Source organism: Notolepis coatsorum (genome assembly GCF_963971535.1).
Source record: "Notolepis coatsorum genome assembly, chromosome: 2".
Lineage (NCBI taxonomy): Eukaryota > Metazoa > Chordata > Actinopteri > Aulopiformes > Paralepididae > Notolepis > Notolepis coatsorum.
Genome location: NC_140166.1, coordinates 26,289,359 through 26,301,877, shown reverse-complemented (window position 1 = coordinate 26,301,877; position 12,519 = coordinate 26,289,359). Strand labels below are relative to the sequence as shown.

The 12,519-nt window shown below is 47.3% G+C and overlaps 1 protein-coding gene across 2 annotated transcripts in view; it reads right to left on the bottom strand.

Moving 5' to 3' along the window:
- Positions 1 to 5,753: 5,753 nt before the first annotated feature.
- LOC311223266 (actin filament-associated protein 1-like 2) overlaps positions 5,754 to 12,519 on the bottom strand; it is a 149,394-nt gene continuing 142,628 nt past the window's right edge. For both annotated transcript variants that reach the window (XM_084308051.1, XM_084308052.1), the window contains exons 15-16: positions 12,159 to 12,269; positions 5,754 to 11,368 (exon numbers count right to left, since the gene is read on the bottom strand). In XM_084308051.1, coding sequence (XP_084164177.1) covers positions 11,342 to 11,368; positions 12,159 to 12,269 — 138 coding nt within the window. In that variant the 3' untranslated portion in view covers positions 5,754 to 11,341. The remainder of the gene's footprint in view (positions 11,369 to 12,158; positions 12,270 to 12,519) is intronic.

The following is a 12,519-nucleotide window of genomic DNA, read 5'->3' as shown; positions in this document are numbered from 1 at the left end:
CCTAATGTACTCCAATACGAACAACTTAATGCACCCCACCTGATCGGGCCCCGCCCCTATGGAGGCGTAGCCTATATAACCATAGCTATGGTCACCAAACACTCTTCCTCGCCAAATCTCGTTCCAGCAAAAGATCCCTCAAAAGGGAACTCAGGGCCGCGTAGAGCGGGACGCTCAGCCAATACTAATATAACTAGGTTATATACATAACCTATCGTTATATATCGTATGGCTATCGCGTCCCGCTCTAGCCTTATGAGATATGGGTTAGAGCGGACGCGAGATCCGACAGATGTACCCCCTGAGGACCCGTAAGCCCACATCAAGGGGTGCGGGGAGCCCTGTCACCCCATCCTTCCTAATGAAGGGGGGGCGCAGTCAACTCCACCTGAATGCGAACAAGAGGGAACTAGAACCCCTTGAACACACCGCACAGGCGGAACCACGTGTGACTCAACACACTGTGGCCCATACCCACACACTCCTGCTACCCTACCAAAGGACGGGAAGAAGGAAAGGCCACAGACCCCAGAACCGCCTGGGAGACAGAACCCCCGGTCATGTCCATGAGGTAAAACCTTACAAAGGGGCCCGGGGAGGACCATGAAGCTGCAGCACAGCTGTCCTCCACCGAGGCCCCACCCAGGAGAGCGGCAGAGGCAGCCACCCCACGAGTGGAGTGCGCCCTGACGCCCCCAGGGGGATCCTGCCCAGCCAACATGTAGCAGAGGGCAATGCCCTCGCACAACCAATGGGACAGGCGCTGTTCGATAGTGCCTTACCGGCATGAGAACCACCGTGACAGACAAAAAGCTGAACGGTGACCCCCAGGGGTGCAGTCGTAATATGGGCGGAGGCCAAACGGTATCCTATTATTATGCAAAGTCTAGGCACTTATCACCTAGACTTTGCATAATAATAGGATGCGCGCACTTCGAAGCCCAAGCGCCGTTTGACCGCGGTTGCCCAGCACTGCACCACTGGTGACCCCGAGGTCCTGAGTACGGCTGAGGCAATTCCCAAAGCACGGACCGGACATGACAGGTGAAGGCCCGCATCTAACTCACCACCGTGAGGAGGCGGATGAAACGCCTGAACCACAATATCCCTGGAGCGGAAGAACTCCGGATATTTACAGGCACGAAGGCAGGATTAGGCCGCAGAGTGGCACCACAATCGGAACGAAAGACAGGCACTCTGGTCGTACCGAGAGAGCACAAAGCACACCCACGCGTCAGCGGAGGTGACGGCCAGCAAGAACGCGGTCTTGAACGACAGCTGTTCCAACGGCGCCTGCTCGAGCGGCTCAAACGGGGCCAAGGACAACCGACCGAGGACCAGTTTAAGATCCCAAGTCGGAGCCCAGGAGCGTTGCACCGGCTTAACGCGTCGAGCGCCAAGCAGGAAACGCTTCACAAGAGGGTGGCTGAACAAGACATCCCCTCAAACCCCTCATGATAGGAGGATATAGCTGCTGCATATACCCTCACCGTCGAAGCCGACAGTCTATCAAGGAGAGACTGGAGGTAACTAAGGACAGCATCCAGGGGGCAGGAGACGGAGTCCCGGCCCCCCGCCTTACACCACACTTGGAACATACGTCATCTGCCCGCGTAAGCGCGACAGTGGAGGGAGCATGCGCATTCCGGATGGTAACACCATCAGGATCAAGAACCTGCGCCCCTCAACGTACCCGTCCCAACAACTGACCTAACAGATGTATGGGGAAGAATCCCAGGCGGCACGGCATCGGTCCCAGACCTGCCTGGCTATGTCCAGACGTAATCCCCACCCGTCAGAATGAGGACCGCCCCGCGACAGTACACCTGCACCCACATTCTCCCTGCCGGGGATGTGGGGAGCCCTCAGGCCGCGCAGATGGAGGATGCCCATAGCCAGCCGCCCGCCGCCTGGTGCAGACAGGGGGAGCGTACTCCTCCCTGTCTGTCGATACACGACACTGACGTCGTATCGTCCGTCCTGATCAACACCATTTGTGGACCAGAAGGACCGCTTTCAACACCAACACATTGAACGTAGCGCAGACCGGGCAGCATGGTTTGCCAGCTGCCCCCTACTGCGTTGGCCCGACGCATCACCAGCGAGGGAGGCGTCGGTGAAAACGCGACGTGAGACAGCGCCGTAACCGTCCTAGGACGGAACCTCCCGAGCGTGTTGACAACACGCTCTGAGAGGGATGCCCATAGCCCTCCAACCGTTGACTGGGAAGATGAGTACTCTACATCCAGTCTACAGCAACCCCAGGCTGGTAGAGACCTGCCTGGTACGAGACCTGACGATCCACCTTGACCGCGAAGGACCAGAACGTCGTCAGGGCAGAACACTCCGTAACCCCTGACGAGGCAGAGGCCCCAGTGCGGCCTCCACGCACTTGGTGAAGATGCGGGGAGCCAGAGAAAACCGAACGGCAGCCTCTGGTACTCATACGCTAACCCTGCAAAGGAAGCGTAAGTAAGCCCTAGGATGGAAGAGCGGAGATGCGCATACGCATCCTACAGGTCTATGGAGGAGAACCAGACCCCCACCTGACAGTGTTCAACAGGCAGGAGACGATCCAAAAAATGCTGAACCTTCCCGTGGGACAGGTCCAGCCTGGGACTGACACCCCCCCTCCTGATTTCTCAGGCAGAGAACACGGGGAGGAGAACGCCACGACGATGGCTTGCTTCGTCCACAGAGATTGGATCTCGTTGACCATAGCTGTCACTGCTGGAGACCCTGACAATAGGGTCTGTACCAAACCTGAAAACGGGTGGGGTTGTGTAAACACAAGTCCCCGCCTCAGCGTTCTCTCCATCCACCTCGACATATGGTACTGCCGTAGTCATATGTGATGACACTCCCAACGCACCCGCCGCCATGTGGCGCAGGTCCGCCAGGAACTGTAGATAGTTGGCCCGGTCCCCCCGCTGTGCGTAGCCAACCCTGGAACCGTGCGAGCAGAGCGTTCCATGTCGGGACATCTGACCCTGACACCATCACGAGGCAATCGCACCCAAGGGGGGACCCCGACAGAAAGGGCCGGTTTGATACGGGGGGCTTCCTATGAAAAAAGCCCCCCCACTGAACACCCCTCCAGAACATGCTGAGGAGTTGTTCTGCAGCCGGACATGCAAGGTGTAAGGACCCCATGGGTTCCTACACACCGTAGCCCTGCAGTGATATTACTACCACCCCAAATCACGCGTGCCTGCGAGACCACTGCCAATATTTCAGGAGTGGGAGGCACCAACATGATACCTGGCCTGGCGAAGGCGAGGCCGGGGAAGCCCGCACTGTGTGCCTCAAAAGGTTTCGAGCCCCCCTGCTGACAACACTTAAGTTGACAGACGTAACACCAGGCTCAACCAACACAGCTTATGGTGTGGGAGCCGCTTGACAGCACAACATTCTCACGGACAGACCCAGGCTCAGCCATCAACTGGGTGTCAGCCCCTGTCCCCATGAGAAGCGAAAGTGGGGCCGCCCGCACTTCAACAAAGGCACGCGGCCCGCAGCCAAAGGAAACAATCAGAGCCCACTCTTTCCGCTGGTGTTGGGGAAGGGAGTGATCGGAGAGCGGGCTGCTCGCGGCAGGACGGTGACGGCTTGTTTGTTCAAGCCGAACCCATCCTACATGGCCGATCCCTCGGCCGCCAAGGCTGTCGGCCTTGTGGACACCTGTCGAATCAACGCCCAGGATACCTCCGGCGGGGGAAAACATGGCCGCCTGTCGAGGACCTCGTCATCGCCGCTGACGAGGCCGTGCTCTCTCTTCTTCTGGCTGTGCGGTGTGAGGCGGTGTGGGGCCTAGGACAATACCGCCCGCGCTCCAGCAGAAGACCAAAATCCCCTGCGGAGAGGGCAACCCTGAGTGGTTATAGCTTGCGGCTGGGTCAAAGCTAATAACGTCAACAACCTCGCGCGATGTGTCGACGTCGGCTGGCCCTCAAGGCCCCGCCACCAGACACCATTTTTTTAATAGAAAAAAACAGCAATTCGAACACAGTTCTAATCGCTGCCAATTCCATACCGTGGCGGTACAGACTTTAGCAGCCCACCAGCCACTCGCCAGGCCGACCCACCCATGGCGTCGGCCGGGCGGGGCACTGTTTCAATATGTCAAAAACAAAGAACTGATGTTAACACGGAGCACAGCAACCTCCACTGTGGTGTGCACCATGAAAGGGTTAAATGAATAAAAGAACTAACCCACAAAATACTGTAGAATGAGCAAACCCATATACACAACGTTAAGGGGAGGCGGACCAGAGCGAACTAGTCTTCATTCAAAATATTCACAACAGCACACCAGCCCTAGCTTAGCCCATTTACCAAAAAAGGTAAACAAAGCCCCCCCCCGCACTACTCCCCCAGTAGACACCGATTGACCGTCAGCATAAATGGTTGAGAGGAGAGAAAGCTGTAGCAAAGACAGACCTTCTCATAGCAGAGTGACAGAACGAAACAGTAGCCCCCTACACAGGGCCGCCTCAGGGGGTGGGGGGCCTTGCGTTTAAATCTCGCACAGGGCCTCACATTTCTCCCAGGTGGCCCTGCCCCTACACTACTACAGCCTAGCGTGAGGCGATGTGGGACCCAGATCAACAACCGCCTGCGCACAGACACGCAACATGTTTACCATGTCGGCTGGACCCATAGCCCCACTACCCGACGCCAATGTGGATAGGAACTAGCCAGCTGAGCCATAACCCGCCGTTAAGTCCCATCCTGCAGTAGTATAGCTCTACTGCTACACCGCCGAGCTCACGCATCGGCCCCAGATGGGGACACCGTTCCACAGACCCCGCCGGAACACAAAGGTAACGTATCTGGCTAGGCTACCTAGCCACGGCCTACCCTGTTGTCAACCCATTTACCCGTAAAAAAGGTAAATAGGACTCAGCAAAAACAAAAACACAACAGCTACCGACTGACCTTCATTGATGAACCGGGCAAGAGGAGGGAGAAGTGACAACATCTCACGGCGGAGACATTAGAACAGCGTAGCAGTTAGCATGTAGCAGTAGTGGTAGCATGTAGCATTAGCGATAGCATGTAGCATAGCATTATATGTTTAACAGCACGCCCAAGACCGCTTGGAAACCGTTCACCGCAGTGCCCCCGGTGCCAACACACAACATGGTTGTGTAACAAAACAAACCAGCATTACTAACACTAATACCCATGCCTGAAGACACAGGGCCTACCTGGGTACAAGCTGGCCCGACAGCCAATCTTGCACAGCTGAACCTTGGTCTGCTGCCATCAGACGAGGAACATCAACATAGGCCCGTCGTGTCGCTGAAAACATGCTTCGAAGATGCCAGGGGCCAGCAACCTCCGGTAAGCTTCCAACATTATGAATCTTCTCTGATCTTTTCATCCTACTAGTTACATACGGTGCACGCAGCCGTTATGATGGAACGAAAATAGAGGAAGAGTGTTTGGTGACCATAGCTATGGTTATATAGGCTACGCCTCCATAGGGGCGGGGCCCGATCAGGTGGGGTGCATTAAGTTGTTCGTATTGGAGTACATTAGGTACTAGGAGATAAGGGATATCTCATAAGGCTAGAGCGGGACGCGATAGCCATACGATATATAACATACAACCACTATATAACCATATGGTATAGTGTGGCACTGGCATGGTATTATAGTGTGGCATGGTATATGGCATCTCAACATTTAGACTTATTAAAACGAAAATCCTCACAAGTAAAAACAAACTGTTTATTCATATATGTTTTATGTAAATCAAGTTTTAATAATTCCACATACATTTACAGATAATTATTTAGACTTAAATTGACAAAGGCACGGTCTTAAATACAAAAACAAAAGAAATATATGTAAGCTCAATACAAATAAGTGAATCACATGGTTAAAAGAATAGACCTTTAAGTAAATAACAGATAGAAAGATGTTTAAATTATAACACAAATACAACAATGTACACATGGAGTTAAATATTTTGTTCCCACTTGTGCTATTTCCAAAAAACGGTATCATGGTATTTTCATCATTTCTAAGGTCACTATAATAATGGTATACATGAAACACCACATTACATTGGATTATACCATGGTATTATTTATGTACAAAACTGTTACCACAGTGATACAAAACCTTTACCACGGCAGTAGTGATGAAATTATGTAATAAAACTGAATTACTATCATACTACCATGATTTTTGTGTGAACGTGTGAAGCAGGACTACTGATAAAGAGAATGACATGTTCAGTTACCTCCCAGACTCAGGGCCTGAGGAAATAGGTGAATATAAACGTTTACCTGGTTTCAACACTGGATATGACATATGATATATTATATAAACTACAGCTCTCACAATTATTATTTGCAGCGGTGTACAACAACTGAAAAGTTGAAAGACTAAAATTCCCATGAGGATATTTGACCAGTTCCGATAATAATAACATATATTCTACCAGTTCTGATGATAATAACACATGTTTCATTGTCCTGCTATCAAACATCTAGGTAGGTTCTGGAATATATAGTCCATTTGCTTACTGTAGTAAAAGCCCACAGCTCGCAAGTGTTTCTAATCCAACATTATTCCGTAGATAATATCCCTGTACACACAGACTCTTGATAAAACCAGTTCCTGGGTGGCTGATAAAACCAGTTCCAAACCAGTTCCTGGGTGGTTGATAAAAATAATTCTAACGTTTTCAAAATGCCTTCATGTGCAAGTGTGAACAAAGCATAAGCACTGAGGGTTCACAGATCTGGTGAACTGATGCTGGCTGACCACCAGGGGGCACTATGGTTCCACTAACATAAGAATGATTACCACTAGATGTCGCACCAGCATGTCATTTATCCAATCAGGTGCATTCCATGTGGGGAAATTGGAAGCATGTAAAACATATAAACATGTAAACAACATAATATATTTTTTATTATAAATTAATTAATCAATAAATCTTTTTTGGGGGAAAGCAATACAATTACACTACATAAAAAAGTATCTAAAAAACCTATTAGCCAAACTATATTCATTTGAAAAACATCACAAAGCACCTTATTTTCATTCTGAGACAGTAAAAAAGACAAAGGAATATGAAGAAGAGTCATGTGGACTTATTGTATGAGCAGAATATTACATTAATACTGTATTCTGGCTCCTAAAGGCCCAAAGGAAGCCAAGATACACAACACAACAATACAACACAGTGGTGCATGATCTACACACACAGTTACCATAACAACATGTTCAGTGCAGTGTGATTGACAGGTGAGGAGCTGGGGGGAGGAGTCAGATTATCATTAAAGAGCCCATGACGTGATTCCACCATTTTACCCCTTTTGTCGCCACCTAGTTCTCATGTTTATCACTATGTGCCAGAAGACCTGGAAAAAAGTACCTACTTCGTGAGTTGCATCTGAAACTTTGGCGTTTCGAGTCCTAAACTAAATAAAGTCCTATGTGTTCTTTACCAAACTGAATGCCGTTTCAAAATGTAGGCAAATTTTTCCTTCTCTAATAGTGAGGCTGTGACAGATCTTTTCATAAACGTATTTCTTCTTTTTGTATCTATTGCCCATATTTATTTTATTGTAATGTATATTATAACTGGCATACAGACCCTCATCTGCACCTTTGTTTACACTGTTTATCTTTAAAATCTTTATATTCAGATTACAATTTTATTGTTTACACTGTTTATTTTCCTCATATTTTTATATTTAATTTTATTGCCTATATTTACATCTTTCTACTATTACCCTGCCCATACCTGATTTTGCAGACCAGCAGAATGTTTGACTTTTTATATATATTTATTCAGTGTTCTCCGTTCTGAAACAGAAAACGCACTCGTATACATACTGTAGTCCTCTATCAGGGCTCTATGTTCACCTTCTCCCCAAGGAGTATATGTGCTCTCAAATTAAACATGTAGACATAAAAAGGTCTCTATCAGGCCTTCCAGTGAGTTAACTATACTAGAACACGAAGGATAGCTTTCTCTGATCAGATTATGATCATGATCACTGTTAGATGAACATACCAATGTTCCCTGCAGACTCTTTTGCTGTATAGACCTGTTCGCTGTCCATGTCAGACTCGGCAGAAAGGAACCTAATCCTGGTCAGAACAACGGGGCAGACTACAATATATTTGCATTTGTTAGCCATGCTAGCGATCTAAACAATCAATCCATGCCAAAGCTAGATGTAAAAGTTGAAAGACTCACACTCACAGCCATGCTGATTTGGTCAAATGACATCCAGCCGTTTTCGTTTGAAACAACTTTTAGTCAGGGAAGTGTCATGGTTTCTCCGTAGAGCCCCGTCGTACTGTTTTAGCGCAGCAGTTTGCGCAGGTCCGGGGCAACTTAGTCACGTGACTCAGTTGGTATTGCTGATTGGCTCGAACACGGTATGTTTGTATACAGCAAACAGGTCTATATTGATCCTTGCATTGAACAGGAAGGGGCAACTGGCCGCACAATTCAATGGCAAGTCATACAAGTCCAGATGTCTGGAGCAGACACTACCAATGTGAATTTGCTCTGAAATACATTATGAAATATTAATGGGAGACATGACAATGGAGCACAGCGAGAGAAAGGATTAAAAGAGGGATGAAACACTCAAATTAGGGAAATTGTGTTTTTTTTGCCCGACTACATTTGAAAGCCATCGCAGCAGTGGTCTTCTCTGTTTGAATTGACAACCTGCTGAGTTCAACAGAGTCTAGTGGGCTGCTAACGTTAAGTCACCAATCTCACTGTAGAGCTCAGAGTGATGAGTTCAACAGTCTAGTGGGCTGCTAACGTCACACCGCCGGTCTCACTGTAGAGTTCTGAGAGTGATGAGTTCAACAGTCTAGTGGGCTGCTAACGTCACACCGCCGGTCTCACTGTAGAGTTCTGAGAGTGATGAGTTCAACAGTCTAGTGGGCTGCTAACGTCACACCGCCGGTCTCACTGTAGAGTTCTGAGAGTGATGAGTTCAACAGTCTAGTGGGCTGCTAACGTCACACCGCCAGTCTCACTGTAGAGCCCTGAGAGTGAGGATTCCTGACCAGAGCAGCCGTCTTGTTTCACCAAATACTAGTATTGGAAATACTTCACCTATAATCACAACCCTGCATAGATACACAATGTTGTTGTAACCAAGAGATTCACCTATAATCACAACCCTGCTTAGTAACACAATGTTGTTGTAACTAAGAGATTCACTGAAATAAAATAATTGTTTTCATGCAGATCACTTTTATCAACTTCTAATACGAGTTTCACGCATATAACTAGGTATCATGTGAACATTTCCTAAATATTTAACCTGCAAACATAAAGACTGTTCTGACAGCACAATATTGATGTAACTAAGATTTACTGGTGAAAATGTTTTTTAATGCATAGGTGCATCAACAACACTAGGTTCACTATGGTATTTATATGTTGTAAACAGGCTCTGAGCAGTGAATCTGTGTAGTATCGCCCTCTTGCTTTCAAAAGGTGTAACTTTATACTAAATATCTATTTTAAAGGGGACATGTCTTGCTATTCCTTTCACTATTTGGGCAACTTTACACAATTCCTGTGAGTCTATGGAACACATCTGTAAAGGTTATTTAAAAAAAACTTGTTTTGTATTTCTAATCAAGTACTCTAAAGCAGCATTTTTCCACTTCAAGATTTCAAGCTGCTTTCGGCTGGGCTCCGCCCATAAGCGCTTTGAGTAACAGTCACCCACAGTCTGCACTGGCAGACAGAGAGAGATATAGAGAGATTGAGGGGGATACTAATTAATTTCGCTGCGGGGGGGCATAATCCCACGGGACAATGCATTGGTAACTTGTTTCAAATGACAATATATACCTCTGTGAATAGTATTGCACGGATCGGAATACGGGTGCACGCGTGGGAGCATGCACAAAGATATTTTTACAGTGATATGCGAGTGGAGAAGCTCCTGCCCGCACGCACGGTCGGGAGGTTGTGTGTAAATGCTCAGTGTCCCTCTCTCCCTCCCTCTCTATCTCTCTCTCCCTCTCTATCTCTCTCTCCCTCTCTATTTCTCTCTCCCTCTCTATCTCTCCGTCTCTATCTCTCCCTCTCTCTCGCTCGCTCGTTCTCTGCTGTCTCTGTCGGCACCCGCGCATGTCGACCCGTTTGAGGAAGTGTCAGTATTTCCACTAGCTCTGTTGTTGAGCTAATTGTTGATTGTGGGCGGTGACTACAACCAGTGCCTTACGCACGTCAGCGAAACAGTCAAATCAGAATGGCTTAGTTCAGTGAGGGAGGATCTCGTGAACTCGAGACTAGACTGATGAGCCAAAATGAGAATTAGAGACACAGACCCCATTGATACAAACCCCCATTGCTAGAAAACAATGCTAAACACTGGAAAAGGCTATTTATAAGACAGGGGACCTTTAATGGTGGACATTTATTTAAATAAAATACTTGTCGGGCTATGTGCAACGTGTTGTCCAAATCGGCCCTGTAGTTTGTGAGAATGGCTGCAGACAGACGGGCGCACACACTGCACCGATTACATGATCTCAAATTACAAGTTATTTTTATTTGCTGGGCTTGGGGAGGGCATCAAGTGTCATCAAGTCATGAGGCTCAAGTCCAGGTTAAGTCACGCGTCACGAGTGTTAAAGTCAAAGTCGAGTTGCAAGTCTTTTGTGATTTTGTCAAGTCGAAACTCTGAAGACATCAAATTCTCAAGTCCACACCTCTGGTAGTTTCCATCTGTTGAGGGGACGTAGTGGGTTTTGACCAGGGCCGTAGTGGCGACAGCGGCTCAGGAGGTAGAGCAGTCATCTGGAAGATCGGAAGGTTCCCGGTTCGATTCCAGCTCCTCCCGGAAACATGTCCCTAACTGCTCCCGGTGAGCAGGTCGGCACCGCGTGTGGTCGCCTCCGCCGTCGGTGTGTGAGTGAAAGGATGAATGTGAGGCATACGTTGTAAAAGCACTATATAAAGGCAGTCCATTTACCATGGAATCCGTTGGGGGGACAGTAGTGGGTTTTGACCAGGGCTGTAGTAGGTAGATGGTATCTGTTGGGGGGACAGTAGTGGGTTTTGACCAGGGCTGTAGTAGGTAGATGGCATCTGTTGGGGGGACAGTAGTGGGTTTTGACCAGGGCTGTAGTATGTAGATGGCATCTGTTGGGGGGACAGTAGTGGGTTTTGACCAGGGCTGTAGTAGGTAGATGGCATCTGTTGGGGGGACAGTAGTGGGTTTCGACCAGGGCTGTAGTAGGTAGATGGCATCTGTTGGGGGGACAGTAGTGGGTTTTGACCAGGGCTGTTGTAGGTAGATGGTATCTGTTGGGGGGACACTTGGTGTCAAGCAGCAGCCTTGGTCTCCCACTCCTGTAAAAAGGTAACGGCAGGAACACTGGGGTTAACTTGGGTTTCTGATTCAACCATTAAAGGCCCAATCAGTGATCCAACTTAAACACATGTACATCCCTACCACCAAACATAAGAAATAGGAATGGAGTACATTGACTATTGTACAATCAACAATTATGTCTGTATTTGATTATGGTGACAGTCTGGTTCTAAATATGCTCTGTACAAATGGAATGAATTTCAGAAAACCTTGAAATTGGGGCATATCATTCTCTTGGAAGATTTTAACGTTTTGAACGCTGACTTTTTAGACGTTTACTGTAATCGTTAGTCCTTTGTTCTACTTGTTTGGTAATCTATGTCTAAACTGTACTTGTCTGTCCAATGTGTGTGTATGTCTATTGTTTTTAGTTTCTTTTACACCTTTATGCATAAGATCTTTAAATTATTTGAACAAACATACATGTACAATCAAATTAAAGACAACAATTACTTAAACAAACATATACATACAAATATATTATTATTGTTATCATTGTTGTTGTTATTATTATTGGTGGTTATTACTATTGGTATTCATATTACCAATATTATCATTCATACTAACAACAACAACAATAATAATAATAATAATAATAATAATAATAATAATAATAATAATAATAATAATAATAATAATAATAATAATAATAATAATAATAATAATAATAATAATAATAATAATAATAATAATAATAATAATAATTGGTATTGGTATATTATGCATATTGGTATAAATGAATATGATTGATTATAAACACGAACAGACCTTCTTCCTCTGGAAGACATTGCCGTGTTCGATGAACAGGGAGGAGGGGGCTCTCTTCAGGGACGTCTTGGCTGAGGCTGTGCGGCGGAGCAGGGGGTTCAGGAAGCCCACCTGGTGGACGCCACAGAGACAGAGGTAGTGGACTTCACACTAGAACTCAATAGAATCAGTAGAACTCACAGTAGAGGCCAACAGAGGCCTCGGGAAGTCAGACAGCGGGACAGTAGAGACCAGCAGAGTTTAGGATAAGATTAAGATAAGATATCCCTTTATTGATCCCCTTGGGGAAAACGAAGGCAGCATGGGGGAGGGGGGGGGGGGGGGGGGGGGGGGTACTGTATGGGCATGGTAATAGTATAGA